The sequence below is a fragment of the Vanellus vanellus genome, assembly GCF_965231255.1.
Source record: "Vanellus vanellus genome assembly, chromosome: 6".
NCBI classification, from domain to species: Eukaryota; Metazoa; Chordata; class Aves; order Charadriiformes; family Charadriidae; genus Vanellus; species Vanellus vanellus.
In genome coordinates this window covers 33,539,219-33,564,066 of record NC_138911.1, presented here as the reverse complement: position 1 = coordinate 33,564,066, position 24,848 = coordinate 33,539,219, and the positions used below count along the sequence as shown (strand labels likewise).

Sequence of the window (24,848 nt, the reverse complement as noted above, 5' to 3'; positions counted from 1 at the left end):
CTCGGAAAATCCCCGTTCGCCCCCCACCTCGGGGGGTAGCGGGGAGCTGGGCAAGGTCCCTCTGCCTCAGGTGAGGGCTGGGCCTGCCCCGGGGCCTGGCCGCTCCCTCCCCCCCCCCCCCCCCCCCCAGCCGCGTAGGTGTCTCCCCGCCCCGGTGGGATAGCGGCTGCCGCACGCCGAGCCTGGAGGGGCCGCCGCTGGGGGCCGAGCCGGCCGGAGCCGCCGGGCAAGAGAGACATGGCTGAAAGCCTTTCCTGGGAGCTCGGTGTCTGCACGGGTTAAGGCGTGCGGGACGAAGTGGAAAGGTTGCTGTTGAATTTCACTTTAAGGCACCGGACAGAAAGCAGCGAAATGGATGACTTCCGCTCCATCTGCCTGCTGTCCCTGGCCATGCTGATCGCCTGCTATGTGGCAGGGATTATCCCCTTGGCAGTTAATTTTTCCGAGGTAAGACAGCTTCGCCAAACCGCTCGTTGGTTGCTAAGGAAGAATAGCAGAAACTAGATGGAGAGATCTGCCAGGAGGAGTTAGTTCTGTCCCTTTTCAAGTACGGCCTTCCTGCTAGGGGGGATGTCTTAACTTCAAAAGATTTTTAAGGAAGTTGTGAATGTGGTATTTTCATACAAAATCACGGTGTAAAATTACGCTTGTTCTACAATGCGTATAAAAGCCATTTAAGCAGACCAGATTTCATCCAAGCTATAGATGAAGTGAAGTCTTAGCATGTACTGGAAGGACATGGTAGGACCTGGACATCATTATTCTTAGAAACTTGTGTCAGAAACTTTTGAAGTCAGGTTAACTCTTACTTTTTGTCAATGTGCTACTCAAGTTAGGGCTTTTAAAAGCATTTCAGAGAACGTTCTCAGAAAACTTTGGTTTGGTTCACAATTTTGTTCACAACTTCTGCTACTGAAAAGTTAAACCGTAGCTCTTTGGTTACAACAGAACTTCAAGTTGTGCTCCTATCCCATGTAACTCAAGGCATTCTTCTGAAAAAATATCTTGGATACATAAGGTGTTGTTAAAGGAGAGGAAGACTTCTTTGGATTGAATGAGTTTCCAAGCTCCAACAGGAGTTCAGAAGTAAATGTATTTGGGTGCTTCTACAGTGTGATTGTTGAGGCGATGATGATTGTTATGGTCTCTGGAAGTCTCCTAATATCCTCTGATGCGTGAAGGGTTTTTATCTTTCTAAGTGATGATTGTTGCATACAGGTGTGGTGTTGTGAGAGTTCAGTTGTTCTGAGGTAGTAAGAGCTCTCTTATGAGAAGTTTCCCGTTTCTACTGGAAGCAGTGCTGCCTTTAGAAAGCAAAGTGCTGGAAGAGAGATGTGACTTGTTCTTCCCTCAAGTCACAGAGCTGATTGCACCTGTCCTTTGGTCCCATTATTACTAGGAGGCTTTGGGAGCAGTAGACTCTGAACAACTGTTCCTTTTGGTAACAGTACCATTCAGCTAAATGGATTAAACCATGACCATATATTCTGAAGTCTTCACATAAACATTAGCATAGTTCTGTTTTGCCAGTGCTTCACCTGATGCTTTGATGGATCTTCCCTTATATGTCTTCAGTGCTATTGCTTCCACTGTCTTGCTCTTCAAAACTCAGTTTTGCCCTGGAGCCTACAAAGGAAATTTTTGCAGATTTGCTGAGAAGACTGCCTAGCATGCTAGCGTTGTCTTTTTTTTTATTTAATTTTGCATTTCCTCATGTATGTGCTTGATAGTCACCTGTTGTCTCTGACTTTATAGTTGGTGTTGTTTGAAGGTAGCATTTTTGATCTTTATGTGGCTTATTAATATTTATATAGATGAATCAGGGGGCTCCTAAACCTTTTGGCTGTTCCAACAGCTGCAGCAATACAGTTCTGTTGTGGATCCAAAAACATAGCACTCTGCATAAGCAGTAATCCCCCATTTATTAGCCTTTTGTGTGTGCAGTGTTTTACCAATGATACACACACGTGTAATCAAGTTTATTGTGATATCTTAAACTCTCAGAAATTCTTGATTTGGTTTTATGCTTAAATTAGATGTTTTAAGGATCCAGATACTATGGTGGTTTAAAAGAGGAGCTAAATATCCGCAAATTATGTGCAAACACTAGCTAATCCTGGAAGTGTGTAATTAGAATTGTTTTGTTTAAAAATGGTTGCTTAGGCCTGTGCAACGTGGACAATTTCAAACTGAAATGACTGGACTGTGCATTCTATCACTTGCAAAAAGTTTTGTAGCTTGCCTTGGTGAGAAAAAATGCCTCCTCCCACTGGACATTTATAATGGTTAGAAAACAAAAATGAATGTATTGTGTAATATACCCCAGATGCTGGAGAACAATAAAATTATTAATTGGTGTTAATATGTTTCTTCAGATGAGGGTTGGTTTTTTTTTTTTTTCTGTGGAATCTATTGGTTGTGTTCTGATTTCATACTGGTTTCTGTTATTTTAATTATATTTGGATATTCTTGAAAGTACCAAACCAGGTATGACTAAACATTAGTGGTAAAATAGTGAAGTTCTGTTCAGTCTCTACCTTATTTCTATATGCAGATGTAGCCTTTCAGCTTAATCCTGATTTACAGTACTCTGTTGGGCTAACTTTGGTCTGGAAACAACACTATACCAGTTCTTGAGGCTGTCTCCTATGTTGTAGCCTAAATGTGCAAAAAAAAAACCCCAAACAAATTGAGTTCTAGCACTTTGAATCTTTTGCGGGCTTAATAGAGGCAGGCAGCGTTGACTGGAGTGAGACTACTTGCTGCTGAAAGTAGGTGTGATTTTTTTTTTTTTTTTTTTTTTTTTTTTTTGCTAAGTCCAAGGAAGAGTTTCAATACCATATAGATTCAAACCAAATACTGAGCTGTGGAACAGCTTGCTAATTTGAGGAATTTAAGATTTTTTTTTTAACATTGTTTACTGTGTTGCTTTTTTTTAACAAAAAACTTTTGTTTCTTTAACTGAAATGGTTTGACTTCTTGAATCAAACTAGATGATTTTTGCCTGTCAGGGTAGGCTGCAATTATTAGATTGCTGTATTCACAGTCTAAGTATTTTGTACTGAAAAGGAGATGAAGACTTCTCTTGAAACAGTAACTTGTTAGTGTTATTTTCATGGATCTTTAAAATTCACAGGTGCCCAAATGAAAGCATGCAGGACTTTGTATTTGCAGTTTTAATAAAACAGTATTACTTCTGACACTTTTTTCCCTGTGTTTATATATGTATGTATGTAAAAGATTATACTGCTGCAGTATAAAAAGAATTTGTTTTTCTTTGTAAGATACTCTGTTTTTTCAAAAGGATTTTATGAACAGTGGGTGTTGAAGATTACCTTTTAATTTAGATTGCCACTGTATAACAATTTACCAAGTGTAATTTTTACATGTGCCAGTGTACAGTGCATGTTTGTGGAAACTTTACAGGTGTTTTCATCTTTTGCATATTACTATTTGAAATTTCCCCAGTAATACTCTAATGGTTTCCATGCGGTCACAACTGGCTCACTTTCAGAAAGCTGGTTGTGCGTCTCTCTAGAGCCTCCTATTTCTTCTATGCAAATATTGCCTATTTCAGGCAGATTAAACAACATGTGTCGCTATGGTGCATGAAGGAGAACGGATGGCACAATAAAGATATGCGACAAGCGATTTCCCATTAGTTAAGCACTGACCTCTATCTCCAGGTTCTCAGCAGTTAATAGTAGTGTTTTGGTAGCACCCAGACATCTCCTTGTGCATGGAAGATGATGGTTCTGCCACAAAAGGTATACTACACAGTTGTTATAAGGATCTAAACTCCCATGGCTGCTGCATGTCATATGTTAAGGGCTATTACAGAAATAATGAGAAACAACCTCTGCAAGTTGTCATATTTTAGAGTCTTTTAGATATTTATGTAACTAGATTTTCAGTATATGGCTTTGACTTTAGCATGTCAATGTTGTAGTCACAGGGAGCAAAAAGTAATAGTAAACTATTCTTATATTGGTAAAATAGAATTTAGTTAGCTTGGAAGGGGTGATATTTCTCTAAGCTTTTTGCCCAAAATTAGAATGTAATTAGGAAGATAACCCTTACCCATAGTAGCAAGTACTTAATAAATTCTTTATGTGTGGTTTTTAATCTTGTAGAAATTGTTCCTGGAATATGAACTAAACTATTTTCCTTTACTATAAAAACATTAAGTTTGTGTATCTTTTGTTAAAGTTTAATTGCAAATTTGCAATACTTATGAAACAAATCTATTTTAAACCTATCTTTGCAGAAGGGAAAGGGGATTGCCATCGTCTGTAATTACCTGGAGAGTGGAATATAATTTCTGTTGCCCTAAATTACAGTCTTTAACTCCTTTTAAAATGCTACTGGAAGGCTTAGAAATGGTTGTAAAAACAATAAACATTGGTCTGCATTTATGCATCTCCTAATCAGATTAGAAAGGAAAAAAGACTGACATGAAATGTACGTTAGTACCATTATTGGTTTGACGGATGCAGTTCCCTCATTCAAACTCTCATTTGAGGAGTAAGCCCTTTAAAATTATTTTTTTACAGTTCTGGTTTTGGACCTATTTTGGGGATTCAGTCCCTCCTGCCATATTTTGTAGCTACCTGACGTTCTGCAAGTGCTGTGATACTGTAGTTCTAAAAATTCATCTTGCACCTTATTTAATATTTTTGATACATAGAACACATCATCAGATCTTTCAAGTACAAAAAAAAAAAATCTTGCTTTTAAATTACTTTTTTACCTGCACTTTTGTTTTTAAAGAAAGCTGTTTCTTCAGTGATATCCTGTTAAATAGGAGGCCATTAAAGTATGGCAGTTTTAAGGACAAGCTTCTGCACAAGAGTGGCTGTTAGGTTTAGAGACTGAAATATAGTCCATCTAATGTGTAATAGTCTTATAACAGCTTAACATTGTTTATTCTGTCTCTCTAAACCTGTAGGTGAAAGTAGAGCTCCTGCTGCTTTTTTTTCCTCTAAAATCTTCCTTTTCTCTTTCTGTAGTCATAAAACTTTTAGCCCTTTTCTGTTTTATATAAATATAGCTGACTTAGCAGTTTACACTCATACTTGACCAATGTATTTGTATCTGTAGATGCGTTTATAGTAGTGGTCCTCTTGTCTTTCTAGTTTGCTTTGGTAATTTAGTTTTCTTTCTTGTATTTTCTTTTATTATTTAGATTGGCTTTTTTGGCAAACAGGCCATTTATCTTGTGCTGTGTCATACCTAGCAGAGATTTTGGGGAACTTGCATATTTAAGTATGATTTCTAGTGGGAAGAATATATTAGAAAACAAACCTAGAATGGAGATAAAATGTAGAGTTGCAAACATGCTTCAAAATTCAGGCACTGTCAATCTTGCTTTATCTTTGCAGGCCTTAGAGTTTGAGGACCTAGATGGTGAGTTAGACCCCAATAATCATTAGTGCCACGTATAGCAATTCTTGCTATTTTTGAGTATGCTCCATTTCATTTCTTGTCCAATGTTAACAGTCAAATGGATCATTTTTAACTTTTATTTCCTACTTCAGTTGATTGCATTGGACATTGGATATGTTCACTTTTCAGAAAGTTAATTGTTAGAAATATAGGACTATGCAACTGGGGCTCTTCAATAAAAATCGGCAAGAGGTTTTGTGGATTATTTGCTTTCCCCTGCCCCAACCTCTGTTAATGAGGGAGAGTAAAGAAAACATTTTCATTCTTAAAGATGATACTTGTTTTGTTCTTGCTTGCAGGAGAGATTAAAGTTGGTGACTGTTCTGGGTGCTGGGCTGCTGTGTGGAACTGCCTTGGCTGTCATTGTGCCAGAAGGAGTACATGCACTTTATGAAGACATTTTGGAGGGTAAGAACCAAACCAGATGGCCTTGTTCAAGATATCGTAACACCATGACCTAAGTTATACTGGGGCTTGTTTCTAGGGCTTTTAACATGAGATTGGTGGGAGGGTTTCACAGCAGCATGACACAAAGCTGTCATAGCATCACAAAACTGCCATAGGTGTGATATTGCATGTTTATGGTGATCTGACAGAGGGATGTGATCAGGCTGTGGATTAGATGACTCTTGCTGAGCAATCCAGTCATTTACGGGTCCAGGTACTGTACTGTTCGTGGAACCACAGCCAGGTCATGTGTAGTGTTCATTATTCTGGGGAGAGTTAAAGTTTAACTTTCACTGGAACTTCAAAGGAGGTATAAGGATGGCTTTGGCAGAGAATGAAATCGTGGGTTATTTGCTGTTGCTTTTTGTAGTTTAGTTTGCTTCTCCTTAAAGCAATCACAGGAAGTGTTTTATAGATCTATATGTACTTGCTCTTATAAGAATTTCCTCCTCTGAAGCTGAAGAACATCTTGGGATTAAATTACCTTAATATACTTGGCTGAAAATGATGGTTATATAGGACTAATTCAGAGTAGGGGGCATTTCTTTCTTGGGTGGTGTTGCATATACAATCTGTGCGTAGTCCCAAGTTCAAGCATCCAGTTCTAGTTTGCTGTCGCTGGTCTTCAAAACCTCACAGCCTCTAATGAATAGCTCAAAGCTAACAGTGATTATGTGCTCCACACTCACGTCTGTACAAGACACATCTTGTACTCAGAAGTCTCATAACCTCAAATTGAGGTTTATTAACATTTTTTTTAAATAGCCAGAGCTCATTACCTCTGTTTGGAGTGTACTTTAAATCTTGCTTTAGCTTGGATTGTCTTATGACAATACCATTGCATGTATGAGATTCTTCCAGTATGCTCAGAATCAGAAATGTCTGAAGGTCAACAGCAACAACTTAGTGGTCACGGGAGAAAGGGCTGTAAAGTTGAAGCAGTAGATAGCTTTGCAAGTGTCTGATGTAATGTTGTTGCTGATCTTGCATTGAGAGATAATTGTAATACCCTGCTTTTCTTGTACTACTGTTTTTTCTTGTTTGTACACTGTTTAAAATTTCTTTTTAGTAATATGCTTTATCTTTTTTTAGTTTCTACTAAATCTTTGTTGTTCTGCTTGGATGGTATATAAAATTATCCTTTATCAAGAAGTGAAAGAACTTCTGATTATGTTTTTATACTATACTGTAATTTGTGCACTCTAATGTAGGGTGTCTCTAATGAGCTGTAGTTTGGGTTTTCTCTGCATTCAATTTTAATTCTATGTATACTGAATTTTTCTTGTAATGATATGGCTAGCAGTAAATACAAATGCTGTGAACATTTGCATTTTTTTCCCCCTAAATGGGGCATACTGTTCATGTATGAAATCCATAGTCTGCTGTTTAGCTCTATATGCTATATAACCTAGCTTAGTATGTGGAGAAAAAAGGCACTTCCCATTACTGCAATAGTAATATCAGAAGTATTTACCTAGGAAAAAAGAATTTGTCTTGTGAATGAATTAGGACTGAATTCCTTACTCAGTGTCATGACTAAAGCCAATCTGTTTGTAAAATTTGGGTGGTTTTTTTTTTTTTTGTATTGCAGAGAGGCAAGATTCATGGGTATTATAGATTTAACTACAAAAAAATATTGCCAATATTTAGGTTGTTCAAAGTTAAGCTTAAGATTCTGAGAACTAACAGCTTTCAGTACATTTTTCTTGCAACTTCACCCATTTGTGTAATTAAACCTAGGAAGATGCCTAAGGGAACATTGGGGCATATTGAGCAGGGCACGCTGCTGGCTCATGGTAAACCTTGTGTTCACAAGGACCCCGAGGTCCTTTTCTGCAAAGCTGCTTTTCTGATTGTTGGACCCCAGCATGTATTGGTACCTGGGGTTATTCCTTTCCAGGTGTAGATCTTAAGATCAAGTCAGATCTTAAGAGAAAATATAGTTCCTGATCAAGCATTTGAACATGAGAGTCGTCTTCATGTTCATAGTTTATATTATAGTGCTAACTGATGCTTGGTGAGGGAGTAGACATTAATGTGTCACCTGCTTCCTTATATTGGACTCTGATGCACATGTTCTTTAGGGCACTGGAGCTTTGCAAATGGGTTCTCTGTTATTTATTTCTTATTCAAAAAACGGGAAGATTGCTTGTGTGACTAACTGTTCTCTAAGCATTGGGGAAGGACGGGAGACTTTACAAGCATAATTACAATTGGAGATTGTGATGCCGTCACTGGGTCTAGCGGAGAAACATAGAAGAGGAAACATGTTCTTAGCAGAACATTAAAGAGATTTACAAATATTAATTGAACCTGACGAATGTGATTGTAAGCATTGGCTCTGTTCTGGAATGGAGGCAACTTGTACTGAATGGTAGGTAGTTCAGGGCCTTGGAAGTATAGCATGCAACTCAAACATCTGACTTAACTTGATGTATCAGATGTGGAAGTAGATTTGCTTGGTCTGTTTTCCCATTGGAAACATTTCAGTAATAGTTATTGGGTGTAAAGTGCCTTACCTGCTGTGGAAGTACAACTATTTATAACAAGTATGCAAAGGAGTGGTATATGCCTCTTCTGCATCACCCAAAGGGCTTTCTAGCCTGATGTCTTGTCCCTGCCAGGGACTGTAAGGGGAAATATAAAAAAAGAAAGAATATGACTCAGGGGAGTGCAGAGTCTGAAACCAAGAGGTCAAACATTTATTGTGCTTTATATGGTAGTTGGGAACTTAATTCAAAATTTCGTATTCCTGATCTTTGCATGTACCTTTCTAACAGTGTATTTCTGTGTACTGTTGGCAGAAGGCTTAGACATGATTCTTTGCTTATGTCAGCTAGAAACAATACCTAGAGTTTTGCGAAAAAATAGCTTTACTAAATCTCTTTCGCATAAATGTACTAAGCCAGCTCTTGTTAATCTTTGGTGGCCAATACTGAAAAAGCTATGTACTTCTGGACAGTGTTTGCCATCCATGTCGGATGGGATCGCACAAGCAGTAATTTCCTGTGGTCATGAGCAAGATTGGAGGATCTCATGGATCTGTCTTGGAAGCCACTAGGCCGAAGACTACTGGAAATGTTAAATGCGTGTCCCAGAAAAACCTTCTTTCTCTTTAAGCCTGTGTGAATGCAGAGTGAGACTGATGTAACTTGTTGAAATTGGTGGGAATTTTGTGTGTGCTGAGTATTTGGTTGTGACAAAGGTCACACATGCTGGGCAAATGGCAACCTGTCAAAGTTGGTCAAGTTCTATTGTGTATCTGTTTTCTAAAAGTCATTGTAGGTAAAGACGTTTGTCACTTACTACCTTATGAAATATTTGAAAATATTTTTAAATTATGAACTGTGCACCAAATAAAGCATTTCGTACCATGAAAACTTAACTAAAAACCTGTCCAGCTGTCGTCTTTTCCCTTGTTAGATTTTTAGAGTCATTCTGAGCTCACCTAATTTCAGGGTAGCTTAGTGAGACAAAGTAAATGTCTTAGGGTGGGGATGGAATTAAAGCTTGTGTAGGGAAAGGAAACAACCACACAACATTCAGCCCTGGGGCTTTGGAGTTTCTAGGATGGACATTTGTAGGATACTGATGACTTAACTGTTGTTCTAGTCTGTATCAATGGAGTATATAAATGCTAACTTGTTTAACTAGAGACTGATGCTTTGAGATATAAAGTTCATCTTCTTAAAGATTGCATTACATTGCTTAGTGGGTGGAACCTATTTTATCTCCTCATCCTATATTTTCTCACTTAAATGAAGGTTGTGACCTAGCTACTTGACAGTCTCTCTGAATACTGTCACAACTGGCAAATTCAATTAAAAAGGAATTATTCAGCAATTTTTATCAATCAATTTGTATTTAAAATGCAGCATTTAAACAAAGTAGCCTGGCTTATCAAGTGTTAATGCTTCCTTTGCTTTTCTATGCTGAATATGTATGGGGAGAGGCTAACCAGACAGATGTGTGCTTCCCTAAGTAGAATCATAGAATTGTCTACGTTGGAAGAGACCCTTGGGATCATTGAGTCCAACCATCTACCCTACTCTACAAAGTATACCCTACTTTACAAAGTATATGGTCTAAGACTGACCTTAAATGAGGACTTTTGTGTAATGTCCAAGAAAGCATGAGGAATTCTTTCAGCAAAGGAGAAATGTGACTGTGCCATGTTTAGTCCCCTGTCTCCTAATCTGTTTATTTGCCTGCCACAGGGAAGCATCACCCAGCGAGCGAGATGCAGCGTGTGATTGAGTCTGAGAAGGTAGCGGAAATCCCGGTTGTACATGAGTATGGCCATGACCATTCCAGGTTGCACGCCTACATCGGTGTATCCCTTGTCCTCGGCTTTGTCTTCATGCTGTTGGTGGACCAGATAGGCAGTTCTCATGTGCACTCTACAGATGGTAAGTAAAGATTCACTTCAATTAGTCTTGCTAATTAGTCTTAATTAGCAAGTTGCAATTTTCTTGACTGTTAATGGGATTCAGTTTGATTGGTCACATTCAGAGTTTCAGTAGGTGCTTTACAAGCATAAAGCAAGGTCTGTGTGAAATGTTTTTGCTGGAAAACTGTCCTGGAATTCAGTGTAATTTCAGAGCTTGCTTGGCTAACTTGAAGTAGCTGTATGAGCATGTATGGTGCTGTAGTGGAGGGTGATGACACTTCAGTTGCTGTCTGTTTTACAGTATCACTCATAGGGGATTTCTTTGGCTTTCCAAAAACCTTCGGGCTAATCTTAATCTTCATTTGATTTTCCTGCTTAATTGTCATACATGTTGGTAAAATTTGCAAAGGACAAAAAGTTATCCTTACATAAGACTGTAGAAATGTCTAGATGTAAGCTCTCGTCCTTTACTGTAACTGCACAGCTGGACTCCCACACTAGTCTAGAGCCTCACTTACCTCAAAATGTTTCCTGCTTAGTCCAAAGTTTTCTCAAGTTCATTGCAAGACTCTCAAAATGCCTCCGGTTGCTTCTTTTTCCTGCCTGTGGATTCATGCTCAGACTGTAGCTTGAAGTGCACCAAAGGTGTTTTGTCATCTGAAAAGGTATTTTATTACCTTTGGCTGCTCATTTTCTCCCAAATAATTTCCTCTGATGGTGGAATTTGGCCCTCAAAAATTAAGGAATTGATCCTGAAGAAGTAAAACACACACACAAAGAAGGTGAGATATGTTTTGGTTGGATCCTTGGCAGTGTGGTAGGATGGATGGGAAGCCAGTGTGGGAGCTGTGTTGCATTTGTGCTCCTGGAGAAGCATAAATGGAGCCACAGCCATGGCTAGCTGATTTTCAGATCTTTTCAAAGGGATTGGTGGCAGTGAGGATGACAAGGGGATGCAGGTAAGCAACTGCCATGAGTACCCTTGGCATATACAGATTATGAGCCTTTCCTATGTCTCTGATCCGAGCAAATTGCAGAGGAAATTTGACTGTGATCTGTGTTAGAGATAAACACTATAAATTAGGATATTAAGGTTTTGTCTAGTCTGTATCTCTGTCATGAGAAATGTAGTAGTGCTTTTGTAATGTTTTTTAAAGCTACCAGAGAATAACATTTTGCTTATTTGAACCAATGTCTGCTAGTTTTGTTATCTCTAAGTGGCTGGATTTTACTTCTCTAAACTACAAAAATTCTGTAGGTTAGAATGGAGGTATGAAATTAAATGTGACACTCTCTTTGAGTGTGTTTAGTTCTGGTCAATCCAAGACAAATCCAAAGTAAATGTTCTTTGTGAACGATCTCCTCCTGTGTGACATGAGTAGACAACTGCAGTCATCCAACAGGAGGTTATGCAATTAATTACTCAAATAGGCTCCCCTCGATTCAAAAGATCAAACTGACTGAAGAGAATACATCCTTTTTTTGCTAGCTCACTTCCCTGATCTCACAGGGCAACTACCTGGGTGCCTGGGCACTAAGAGACGGGAAGGCAGGGAGACAGGCAGGAGGAAAGGAACGGAACTTTCCCTTTTGACAGCAGTGCAGACTTACTAACATAGCTGTGTAAGTGTGTTTGTAGTCAGCTTACTGACCACTGGTATAATTAAATAACAGCTGCTCAACTGTTTGGAATTAAACAGTTGAATAATAAGACATTTCTGTACTTGTGTAGGGCTTGCCTGCCCTGTTTGCTGCAGTGATTCTTCGTAACGTTTTCACTGCCTGTTGCATAGTGGTGGGTATTGCCCTGTTGTGCTGTATGAGCTAACCTGCAAATGTCCTCAGAGTAGTTGTCAAACAATTGCAGTCAAAACACTGGATCTCAAGCAGGACTGGCTGCACTTCTCTGTGGTGTATAATGTTGGAGGGAAATCTTTGCCACTGCTGCCGTGGCAGGTAGAATTTTTAGCTTACTGGGAATTGCTGGAGAATAAGTGCAACAGAGGCTGCTCCAGACTATCACCTAAAGGAAAATGCCAACACTAGGCTACATGGGGGAAAATCATCCAGACTCCTGGAGCAGCTCTGGATTCTGGGGATGCAAAACTATCTTGTCTTCCTCTTGGTAGCACAGAGTTTAGCATTTATTTTCAGGAGGTTAAGAAAAACAACTGCTTCTGCTTATATTGGTGGTCCTGTAAATTGTGAAGAATTTTCTATGATTCTGTCACTTGTTTGTTGGCAGAACTTCAGGAGATTTGAAGAAGTTAAGTATCAAACTATTTTTATAGTAAATCTAATGCAGAAATATAAAAGCTGACAGTTTTGAACATAACTGCCTGAGCTGCTGGTAGAGACCTCTGATGCTCTTTTTTTTTTTTCCCAGCATAATTTGTGTGTATGTTCTCTTTATCCTAACTTTTTTCTCATAACCATTTCAGATCCAGAAGCTGCAAGATCAGGCAACTCCAAAATCACCACGACGTTGGGACTAGTAGTCCATGCTGCAGGTAATGTGGGACCTATTGTTAGCACTTGACAAGGACTTTCATTGCTGTGTGGTTCATCTTTAGGTGTGATAGAAACAGTTGTGTTTTGGTTTTGAAGGCGGCTTTTTTAATACACACCAAAAAAAGTGGGGAGGAGGAAGGAAGAACTAAGCATCTTCCCCAAAACTTACTGGGAAAACATAACACCAGTGCTCAGAATGTTCCATGGAGTTTTATTTGGGTACAGTGTTTTTACTCCTTTATTTTTCTCACATGAAAAGTTGTGTGATGCTCACTCTGCCTCTCCAGTTCCTTTGCTGGCCTGCTTTAACTGCTAAATTTCAATATGTGCTAACACGTGTGTTAAGTAGTATGAAACACCTTTAGGTTTGCTTGTCAGTTGATCCATGTTTAAAAAAAAAGTTTAAAAAAAAAGAATATCTGATGGAAAAAAGGAGATTATAGGGTGGAGTGCAAAGATTTGACTGACACAGATTTGGCCTGACTTGCAAGGACTGAAAAAATTACATGTCAGTCAACCATGTTCATGCTTTTTAGTACAAATATGATGCTTTTTAATCTCTTGCTGAAAGTTGTTGTCTAGATAAGTCATAAAATTTTGATCCAAATTTTTTTTCACTAAATTAAGTATCTGTATATTAAGGATTATTATAGTATCTGTTTGCTCTTTCATTTAGACAATATTTTTATGTTAAATTGTAAGAAAATAGTATTTATATTTAAAAATCTATTTAAAGAGTAGTTGAAATTCTTTTAATGCTTAATCTAAAGCAGATTTTTTTTAATTTGGACAGGAAACCACTTCTGCTACAGGAGACTAAAATAACTTGTTACCTGGTTCTAACATGTCAGAATATGTCAATACTGAACAGATTCTCAGTATGATTTTTATGGTCTTGAGGAAGAAAGAAACAGCTCCTGTTGAGAGTTGTCTGAAATCCTGAAATTGTGGGTTAACAAATAAATGAAAGTGAATCATGTGTTTGGTTGGTATTGTTAATGGTATTTTGAATAAGAGGACTTCTCAAATCAACATGTTTTATACTGTCAGCCATTGAGAGGGTGTGAAAGCTGAAAGTGATCTGGAGGAATAATCCATGACTTTGCACTCCTCTTTCAGCTGATGGTGTTGCATTGGGTGCGGCAGCTTCTACATCTCAGACTAGTGTCCAGTTGATAGTATTTGTTGCAATTATGTTGCACAAGGTAAGTCATCATCCAGAAAATTGTTGGCTATTTCGAAGACTGTTAAAGCACATAGAACTTACTAAAGATTTTAAGTTTCCTTAGTGATGTAATCTGGAAATGTGTAATGCCATTGAAGTGAACAGGCTAGTAGTACAGCTTCAAGGACCAAAATGCACTGGTATGATGTACGACAGAGTAATAAATGGTGGATGCTAAGTCTGAATGAGGTACAAATGAGAGAGAATTCTGACTGCCCACCCTGGTTGCAGTGGTTGGGAAAAGTCTCCCCAAAATAGGGAGAGAAGAATAGCTCATGAAGAAATGTGGCAGCTTCACACTGATTTTTCTGAAGATAGTGAGGTGGTGTGTTTTTTGTGGTTTTGTTGTTCTTGTTGGTTGTTTGGGTTTTTTTAAACTCAAGCATGCAAACAACACTCCTCAAGATTCTTACTGCTGTAAGAGATGTAATTGAGAGAAGTTTTAGAGGGTGAAGTTCAGAAGTATATGCTAGTGTATTCAAAGGGGAAAAGCAGTTTTATGCTAATTACAACAGTTTTCTGGTTCTGTGATGTTGTCTAGAAGGATATTTGTTATAAGGTTTTTAGTGTTTAAAGAATTAGTCTTTTGAAACCAGTTAATATCAAAGTACTAAAATATAACTTCCAGTTACCTCTTATTGTAGTAGCTTCAACATCAGTCATATGCCGTTTCTGCAGGAAAAACTTTCAAACATTGTTCTGATGGTAACAAACAAACAGTGACTCCTGAAGATGGGAAGATCTTTTTTTCCTTAGTGTTTGTACAAAGGTATATATTGGCTATATAGGGTCTAAACATATGTGTGCAGACACATATTTGACTTATGGCAGCGCATATATATATTACAGTGGTTAGTCATACATTCATCAAAAAACTTGCTTCCATAATTGCACGTCCAAGATGTTAGGAAATCCAGATCTACTATGTCTCTTCTTCACAGTTCATACAATAAACTGCTTTATATAACCCTCTTCAGAGGTGGCAACGTCATTGTCATGTCTTGCTGTGAATCTTAGTTTATGTCTATTGGCAAGTGAAACTTGTTGTTATTATTAATGTTCAAATTAACTGTCTTCTGAAATTGTACAATTGTACAACTTTTCGATGTATGAAAGATTGTCAATAAGTATTCGGTAATGGAAGGGAAATGTATTTCTTCTCTGGTGTCTTTTTATTTATTCTTATCTTCTGATCTTGTTTGATGCTTTTGTCTCTGTCATATTTTTTTTCCCCTTACTCATGGTTTCTTCCTTCTAGGTTTAAAACAAAAAATTCTGTGTATAAAACTGCTCAATATACTGAAGTTTACATCTTATCTCAAATAAAATTGTCAGAGTGGACTGCTGTTGTCCTTGTGCAAGCAAAACTATAGTCAATTCTATAAGTAGGACAGCCATGCCTTGTGGATGAGAAACTGGATGCTAGCAGAGAGAGAAGAAGGAAGTATTTGTTTGCTTCCCAGTGGGAACAGAAATGGAACTGAATGATGAACTAATCAAAAGAGCTCTTAAGTCTTTATTCATGTGGAGACTGACAGCTATACTTCTTTGGGAATTTTTTTCCTCTCCATGTTAATTGTAGAATTTTTCAGCTGTAGCTATAGAAACTGTCCATCTAAGGATGCATAGTGTCAGGACAAAAACAAAGAAATTACAGAAGTTATTGGAGAACTTAGGGATTATAGCAACCACTCAAATCAGTGAACTTTTTGAATATTTATGATGACTACAAATATGTGTACACTGATAGACAGAGCATGGGTTTACATTAGGTACTATTGTTATGGTAGGGCATTCTGCAGAATTCTATTGATTTGGGTTAATTGCAACATACTAGTGCTTTCCCTGCATTTCTTCCAATTCAGTGCATTTCAGAGCAGTAAGTTGTGTGTCAACTTTATCTCTGATTTCAGGGTTTTTTTAGAAGGGATTGTATTGAATATTGTTTTTTGCAGGCACCAGCTGCCTTTGGCCTGGTTTCCTTCCTGATGCATGCTGGGCTGGAACGGAATCGAATTAGAAAACACTTGCTGGTCTTTGCGTTGGCAGCACCTGTTATGTCCATGGTGACATACTTAGGGCTAAGCAAGGTAAGTCTGTGATTTTGTTCTGCCTGAAATGTAGTTTAGTAGTGGAGTTTGGGGAAAGAAATATCATACAAGGGTCATTTGGAAAAAAAAAAAATCCAAACTGAAAAAAATAGCAGGAGGGAGATGTTTTAAAAAAGTAGATAAAAAGGTAGCAATATGAATGTGTGAAACAAAAAATAACCCTTTCTTTCCATCAGAACCAGTGACATAGCTCCTTATAGAGTTATGTATAGGTTTAGGTTATTTTAGAAGGTTGAGTTGTCTTTTCTACCTCTTCCCTCTGACAATTTACCATATTTACTCACATACTCCATTTTATCTGATGACTACACAGTTGAGTCATTTTCGGTGTTGCTGCATGCATTCTTGTTATAATGTGCAGGTAGACAATCATCTTTGCTAGATTTCCCCGCTGTCCCAGAATTGGTCGTCTCACACTCCTGAAAGCATAGTCTTGTCTTGGCTCTATACAACAAATGGTCTGTGAAATGGGCCACTGCACATGAGTTTGTGTTTAGCCACTCCTGTATTTCTAACTGTTGTGCACTGTGCTGGTGACACTATGATGTTGTTATAAAATAACATGATCTTATGAAACTCAAGGCACGAGAGGAATGATTAAGTAAATAGCGTAGGCTAATTGTTTTACTTGCTGGAAAGAAGTCATAGTTGATGCTGTAGCACAGGTAATGGCAGAAAGGGTTGGGTTGTAAATAGAAATGAGACTGGTGTTTGAGTATTCCTTCAATGTAGGCTCACTAGGAGTTGAGTTTGCACTTCAGAGAGAACAGAGAATTGGTAAAGTGCAAAGGCTGTCACAGTGGTGTTACATGTTCTGCTGTGGAACTATATTTCTGCTTTTTGGAAAAGTAACCTGAGAGTATACTGGAGAACTAACATCACACTTGAGTTGGAAATTGTTCAAGAAGCATTTTGAAACTGATACGAGCAGGTTTGCATTTCATTACATTTAATGATGTGTGACATGATCTTAATCCAAGCGTGAATGTGAAGAGGTGCAGAGTTTTTTGATCCAGAAGATGCATTTCTATATGAAATTTGCATGGAAGTTCTGGAGAAGTTTGGGGTGTTTACTTGTACATCCAAACGAAGTATTGAATGAGTGATGATTTGGGACTTAAATCTAGCAAATCTTGCTCTGACCAGCAGGGGACCAGATATGTAAAGGCTAACATCTTATTTGAACTGTTTAGAAAAAGGGGGGGGGGAAGTCAATCCATAGAGTCCTTCCTAAATTTTGTGGGTTTGCAATCTGAATTTTATATTTTTCAAAGCACATTTTGTCATTTTGACATATTGTATGTTGCTGTGAGATGGTCAAACAAGATGCTTCTGCATAGATTGTGGCTTTTTTCTTCTGTAAGGGTTCCTAGAAATCTGAAGTGACCTAACTAGGATGAGCGGTATCTTTCTGCCCCCCACATCAACTTTAGAATGTCAGTTGCTACATGTAATGTGCAAGACATTAAGCAACATGTTAAACTGTTGTCATTGTGAGAGAATGAGAGTTGATAGAAATCCTACTGTGTCTGGACTTCTATACAAGTTTTTTATTATTGATTGAAGAGCAGCTGCTTATCCTAATTTTTTTTTCTTTCCGTTTTTTTTCCATTTCAGAGCAGCAAAGAAGCCCTTTCAGAAGTCAATGCCACCGGAGTTGCTATGCTGTTTTCTGCTGGGACTTTTCTTTACGTTGCCACAGTTCATGTCCTCCCAGAAGTAGGAGGAATTGCTCATAGCCACAAACCCGAATCAACTGGAGGAAAAGGACTCAGTCGCCTGGAGGTGGCAGCCCTAGTATTAGGATGCCTTATTCCTCTAGTTTTGTCCATTGGACACCATCACTAAGCGCTCGAATTTCACCGTTCTCCTTGATCTGACGTGAGCAGTAAACGTTGGCTGCTCCCTTTATCGTTGTCTCTTACCCATCATCCATCCCATCCACTTTATGGAGTTCAGAGGGAACCTTGATTGCAAAATGAGGAATACTGGGAAAGTTTTTAGTGTAGCAAAATGTACTTTGGCAGCCGGACATAAATTCTATGTAACTTTCTTTTCTGAAGACATTTGCTATTTTAATTGTTACTTCTGGCCCTATTCTCAGGGAAGATGGAATTTGGAGTTTAAGAAAGGTGAGCGGGGAAGAACATAGCAACTCATCACGAAATCGCAATCACCAAAGTATCCTGCGGTTCAGCTTTCACAGCTGAGAGCAAAAACAAAGGATGGCTGCCTTGTGAGAGGCTGAAGGTCTTACTAATGAAGAAGGGGGCTCTCCCCCATCGGTTCTATGTTGTCTTGACAATGCAACTAGTCCTTGTAATGTTTGTCACTAATTGTAATGCAAAAATGGGCTACACTGGGTATTCTGTCACTGATAAGAAAGAAATTATGTAGACGAAGTATAGGATTAGAGTAGGAAATCAGCTGGTTAAGAAAGTGCAAATGAATTTTGCAGTGTATTCCATTATTTAAGACAAAGGATAGAAGCAAGGAGAATGTTGATTGTTTATGCAATTGTTAATAAATTTTAAAAAGGCAGTATTTCTTGGGAGATGGTCGTCTGTCAAGTCAGTAAAGCATAGGCACCAGAAATGTCAGCAGGAATTAGGTATTGGGTACTGCGATGACACTACTGCTACTGCTGAGAGAGAGATCCATAGTGTCCTTTTGAAATCAAGCTGTTCTGGGCTCTGAGGAGTAGCAATCTGATGGAGACAGCTGTTGAGGGACCAGAGAATCTTACTAGCACACTTTCAAAAGTCTGAACTGCTGAAATCAGACCAGGGGGCAGATGTCATTAAATAAAAGATATTAAGGCTAGCAAAACAAGATATTTAGTTTAATATTTATGCTGCAGATAGAGTACAAAGTGTTTCTAAAGCAGTTCTAAACAAACAAACAAAAAAAAAAAACAAACCCCAAACTGGTGGGTTCCCAGCAGACCTGTTTAGGCATTTTGCTTTTCCTTTGGGAATTGTGGATTCACCTCTTACTGGTAAGCATGAGTTTTGGTGAATCTGCTGGAGGACTTGTTTCCAACTGCTGATGCCTCTCACTGCAGAAGAGTAATAAAAGATCCCTCCATTTCCAAGGGACAGCTGCCTTTTGTCAGGCACCATTTCTCTTATGCAAAATATATTATACTCTAATAACTGTAGTGCATTGGAAAGTCAGGAATGCTTGACATGCACAGGCTCAACATAATATTCTTTCTTGAGGGGAAAACCTTTTAACACTCTACCCTATTTAAGCTATACTTTGTCTGCACTTTTTAAAGATAACATTGCCAAATACATTTTTCTTTTGATTTTTTGTTTGTTTGAATTGGATTTTCAAGGCTTGAAATAACTTCTTAACTGAAGTGTTTCTTGTTTCCATTTGAATGAGCGTGTCTGTTATTATACTTGTTGCTACTTATACTACACAGGCCACTGTGTCTCAACTTCTTTGTTTTTTGTCATTTTCCTGTAGGTTTTTTTTTTTTCTTTAAACTGTCATCTGTCACTTGCATGTGCACCCCACCCCACTGGTTTAGCTGGCATGCTGCCTCTTCTGCTTCACCCTCATTTTGTGTGTAATGATAGCAACAGTTTAGGGAGGTACATAGGTCCCATTTCACGCATTTTGTAGCTTATGTGTATGAGTGTGCATTGATGAGGGTGTGACAGCCAGCCTTCTCACTGCTGACGTGACCTCTGGCGTATTAGTCATCAGAGGTGCCACTGCTGAGAGGACTTGGCGGCTTTTTCTCCTGTCCCTCAGATCATGTTTCCAGTTTCTGGGGCAGCCACCAGTTCAATGATTCATGAAACTTTAGAGGCCAAGTTATAGTAGCAGGTGAGGGATTTTAATTTAAAACACTGAAACTTAAAATTGGCACAAAAATTCTGATAACACTTACTTTTCATTTTGGCATTTAACCAAGTGATAGAAGACTTATGTGATTTCCCCCCCCCCCCCCCCTCCCTCTATGCACTTAGGAGTAGCAACAGCATTTTCTTTTGGCTGCCTCTGTTACCTCTGTGTTGAACTATTATTTTCAATTCTGTAGCTGCAGTGACTAAGGAAGCTTCTGGCTACGTGATAAGGAGAATATACAATTTTAAATAATCAAACCTTTCCACATAGTTACATGTGGAGGATTATTTTCTTGAGGCAGAGTATTTTCCTGAGTTAAATAAAATGGTCCATTTTATTATATCCCCTTTACCTATCTCCCCATCTGTCACAGTAAATCCAAGCACTATGTAGTCAGGGCCATCTGGTATCATTTTCTACTCCTCAGGGGACCTTGGTGCAAACAAATTTCTCTTACTCTCTCTGTAATAGCCATTTCTGCCTGTGTTTGATACTGTGAGATAGGTGGCAGCAGGTCTAGCAGGTAACGCTTTAACCAAGTGCCAGGCACATCCCCCTTTCCTTCTGTAAATCCCTCTAGGAAATCTATAATTTTCTCATCAGCTGTTTTTTCAGTTAATGTTTTCTTAATTGGCGATAGAAATTGGACTAAAGCTGTTTCCGTTGATCAGGGTGTGTTCAGGTACTTTCCCTACTGTTCCAATTCTCTTATTGTTCTTTATATAAAGAAGGGAAATACTTTTTTTTTTTTTTTCTTTTCAGTGCCTGATGACAGATGCAGAAGCTGCACTGACATTAACTTAAGTGAGGCTGGCAGAGCTGTCACACCAGGGCAGAAATTTTTGATAGCTGTGGGATGTCAGATTGGCTGGGCGCTAAACACAGAAACCCACCGCTGACTTTAAAGAACCATTTCCAGGTGGATGGTGTAAAACGTTATCCAAGAGACCTAGAAAAACTACTCTGTTTATTCAGGAACTAGTTCAGAAACTTCAAGGAGCTTTTGACAGTAGCAGATGTGTCCGTGTGGTATCAGCTCTATGCAGAATAAGGGAGAGATGCTGTGGAGTCAATGCTGCTGCTGCTGCTCCCTTCCTGTTCTGTGCTGGGACTTGGGAAAGAAGAGGAGGGAAGTGTATTTTTATTCTTTTGTGGGTGGAAGGAGGAGGAGTGGTTGCAGTATGGTGGGGAAGTATGATGAATTTCAGATTCTTTATGATGAATTTCAGATTCCTATTCACCTCAAACTTTTAAAAAGAAAATAATTTTTTTTTTATCGTCCTTTTATTACATCTCTTAGCAGCATTGGTTTTCCAGGGAAAAACACTGCGTGGTCATTGCTGTTTACCTGACTCCATGTACGGAACTGTAATTTTAATGTCTCTTTTTCCAAACCATTTGTACACAAAATCATTCCATGAATGGCTGCCTTATGATTTTTCCACTTTTAATTGTGAATGGTTAAAATAATGTTCAATTTGTTTTATTATATTAAATTTTTACTAGGTGCAGTGCTTCGGAGTTGGCTTCTCATTTACTACATGGGGTTTTGTGACAGCTTTGATGAAGAAAAATGACAGTCTTAAATGGGATGCAAGCAGTGCAGGCAGTACATTTTATTTTTGTATAAGTGTGTTTGCCTCTTCTCTCTGTGTCTGAGCACCTCCTGGAAACCTGAAGTGTGAAACTGCATGTCGGGAGGCAGTCTAGCAGGTTGATTTGGACATGGGCATGAATGGGTTTAGAGGTATAAATACAGAAATGATTTGACAGCTCTGCTTGAGAGGAGCGTTTGACAACTTCTATCTCCCACAGACTGTTTAGGAGTTGGCATTGTGATGAACCTCTCTCCACCCCCTCTGAGACTTATAAGGCAGAGACCTCTTTGGAGGGTGGTAAGGAGGTGATCAAGGTTGCTCCACGCCACTGTTAAAAGGCTGGAGGACACACTGGGGTTAAACAAAACAGAGAGCACAGGATGGAGTGAAAACAATCTTGTCAGCCCTGACCCAAAATGCAAACATGAAGTCCCTCCCTTATATTTGGAGACTGTGACAAAGTAGCCTTTGCCATATATACGCGCCTGTGTGCAATTTGGATTAAAAGTCAACATTAAATAGGCATGCAAAGATGTGAGCGTCTCTACTTCGGAGCACACCCCAGCCTACTTTTTGTTCTTGTGGTTCAGGGGAAAGCTGCCAGTGAAATCTTTCTTGCCCCTGCTCTGTGATTGGTTTTTTTGTTTTTTTTTTTCCATCTTTCTGTTCTCAGGCACCGTGTCACAGCTCAACTTTCCTTGTGACTGCCCCGTGATCCTGCTGCTCACCTGTGCACAGGTCTTCAGCATTGCTCTCACGTTTTCGCTATGGACATGGTTTTTCTGGAAGGCAGCCTACCTTCTTCCCGCGGTGTACGGTGAAATGACAGCCTGCGTTAAGCCGTAGCTACCTAAGTTTTCTCTCTAATGCCAACAGTGGTGGTTGTTGTAACTGAGAGCAGGTTGTGTTCTTGCTGTGAAGAGAAATTGTCTTCTCAGCCTTCTCAATTTCCCTGGAAGGGTTTTATTTGCCTCTGACATAATTTTGAGTTACCAAGAATAGTTGGAAATTAAATGTTAGAAGTCATCTGTAAGAGATGCCCGGGCAGGGGATGCGAGGAGAGCTTTGAAAATTAATTTTGGTTTTTTTTTTTTTTTTTATCTGAGCAAAAACTTGCAGGACAGTCTTCCCCCCCCCCCCCCCCCCCCCCGGCCATAGTTTTAGCGTTTGCAGGTTTTATTAGAAGATTCTCAAAAATCCAGTGACTTGCACATTGTATGCTGTGGTTGTGGAAAGGGCAAACTTCATATAAAACACTGAATTACTTTTTAAAAAAAAAAAAGGGCAACTTTAAAAGGAATGGCCACAGTGAGAACACCTCTGATTAAAAATGTTACTTTACCAAACTTTTGGACTACATTTAACATTTTAAAACATGTGTAGGGCAGAAATAAATTAATAAATTGAAGGAGTAAATGCTGTGTAAAAGCCAAAAGGGTGTTTGTCTCCTGTCAAGGCATATGAAAGTTATGGTTTCTATGTGTATGTTTTTAGGGGTTTGTAGAAGGAAGTTGCTGTTACCACTGCAGCATCCTATGGCTACTGCCAGGATTTAGGGCAAGGATGAGAATCGGAGTTGGGATCCTTGGGATAACTGGGAAGCTGACTCCTTGTCACAAGGCAGTCCCTGAGGAAACGCCTGCATAGGCTTTTCAGATCTGATTGTAGATCTGTGGGTTTTGCAAGTAAACCCTGTCACTTGACCCTATGAGATAAATCTATCAGCTGGAGCAATTCAGGAAATGTTAATGATTTAAAGCAATTTTAGAAAGTGAGGCAACCCCTTAAGCAGCTTGTGGATAGCTAATTAAGGACTCGCCTTCACCTTCCTGGTACTGGGATGGTACCTTGCAGTGTGCCAGGTTTTTTAGCGTGTGGTGGGAAGGCGCCGACTGTGAAGCCTGGAGCGCCAACTGTGAAGCCTGGAGCGCCGATTGTAGGGTGGTGGAGGCTGGAAGGGACCTCTGGAGATCATCTTGTTCAGCAACCCCCCTGGCTTAAGCAGGGCCACCTCGAGCCAGTTCTCCAGGACTGCCTTCAGACAACTTTTGAATATCTCCAAGGTGGGAGATTCCGCAGCCTCTGGGCAACCTGTGCTACTGCTTGGTCACACTCAGAGTGAAACAGACTGAAAAGCTTTTTTTTGTTTGTTTTTTACATTCAGAGTGAGCCTCCTGTGTTTCAGTGTGTGCTCACTGCCTCTGGTCCTGTCACTGGGCACCACTGGATAGATGCTGGCTCCATCCAATTTGGACCTTCCCTTCAGGTATTTGTATATGGTGATGAGATCCCTCCTATAGCTGCCAAATTGACACAGTTTGTAGATGTTCTTGCTCTCCATACCCTCCAGCTGCCCTGTAAGCAGGGTTGGGTTTTAGACATACATTTTTAGAAAAGAAAAAGGGGAATGATGCTGTTATAGGATGGGTCATGTATGCATTCCCTAAATCTTCATGCATACATTTATGATATGCCCTCGATGGAGATGATTTATAAGCAATTAATTCAATTTATAATGCTCAAAAAGGACTTCTTTTTTTTTTCTCCTGCAGTTGCTGTCTACACTTACCTAAGAACCTGTCACTAACAGTTAAGTGTTTTAACTATTTCACCCAAGCAATAAGCAATCTTCTCAGCTAATTGCTTACTTTGGATTTTTCTGGTAGCTCATAGGATTTGTGCGGTTAGGAAAAAGTGTAGTCTCTTTATACTGGCTTAATCACAAAAGACTATGGTTAATGTAAAGTCAGTAGGAGAACCGAAACAAATGACGGTGTTGCTATTGTAGCTAGTAGAGGCAGATGCAAGGCAGTAAGGATGAGCAGCCAGATAAGCTCTTGTTTTTTCAGCAAGTAAAATTCAGTTTTAATGGTGAAGCATAATGCGGTATATTAGCATTCTTTTAGTGTGTTTAATAAAAATGTTGTCTCGGTAACTGGAGACTTAACCACTGCAGTCTGCTCTAAATTGTTTTGGAGATGTGAGGAAATGCTTTGGGTGCATTTATGTTACAAGAGATACCACTAAAAACTTAAATATTGAGCAGCTGTGGTGTTGCAGGCTTCCTGATGGTGGCTGTAGAGTGTTTCTTCGGTTGTTAAGGAAAAAAAGTTTTCATCAGCATTTTTATTGGAGACTCATTAGGGATGAGCACAGGAGCAAGAAGAAGATGAGCTGTCATCTATTGTTCCAGCTTACAAATTGAGCCATTCTTCTACTGATACGTGCAAGCCTTATCCAAATATCCCCGCCAGCAGAAC

At 39.1% G+C, this 24,848-nt stretch overlaps 1 protein-coding gene across 4 annotated transcripts; it reads left to right on the top strand.

Annotated features, from left to right (window-relative positions):
- Positions 1-345: 345 nt before the first annotated feature.
- SLC39A9 (solute carrier family 39 member 9) lies at positions 346-19,016 on the top strand (the record flags this gene model as incomplete). 4 transcript variants are annotated; one of them, XM_082485331.1, is made up of 7 exons in its annotated part: positions 346-447; positions 5,745-5,853; positions 10,110-10,301; positions 12,724-12,792; positions 13,913-13,998; positions 15,974-16,108; positions 17,747-19,016. In XM_082485331.1, 7 exons carry the CDS (start codon positions 352-354, stop codon positions 17,975-17,977), a joined length of 918 nt encoding a protein of 305 aa, XP_082341457.1. In that variant the 3' UTR covers positions 17,978-19,016. The 4 variants fall into 4 exon arrangements, with proteins under 4 accessions (XP_082341457.1, XP_082341454.1, XP_082341456.1 ...); XM_082485328.1 differs by having other exon boundaries at positions 352-447; positions 5,745-5,877; XM_082485330.1 differs by lacking the exon at positions 10,110-10,301 and having other exon boundaries at positions 352-447.
- Between the last annotated feature and the right edge of the window lie 5,832 nt (positions 19,017-24,848).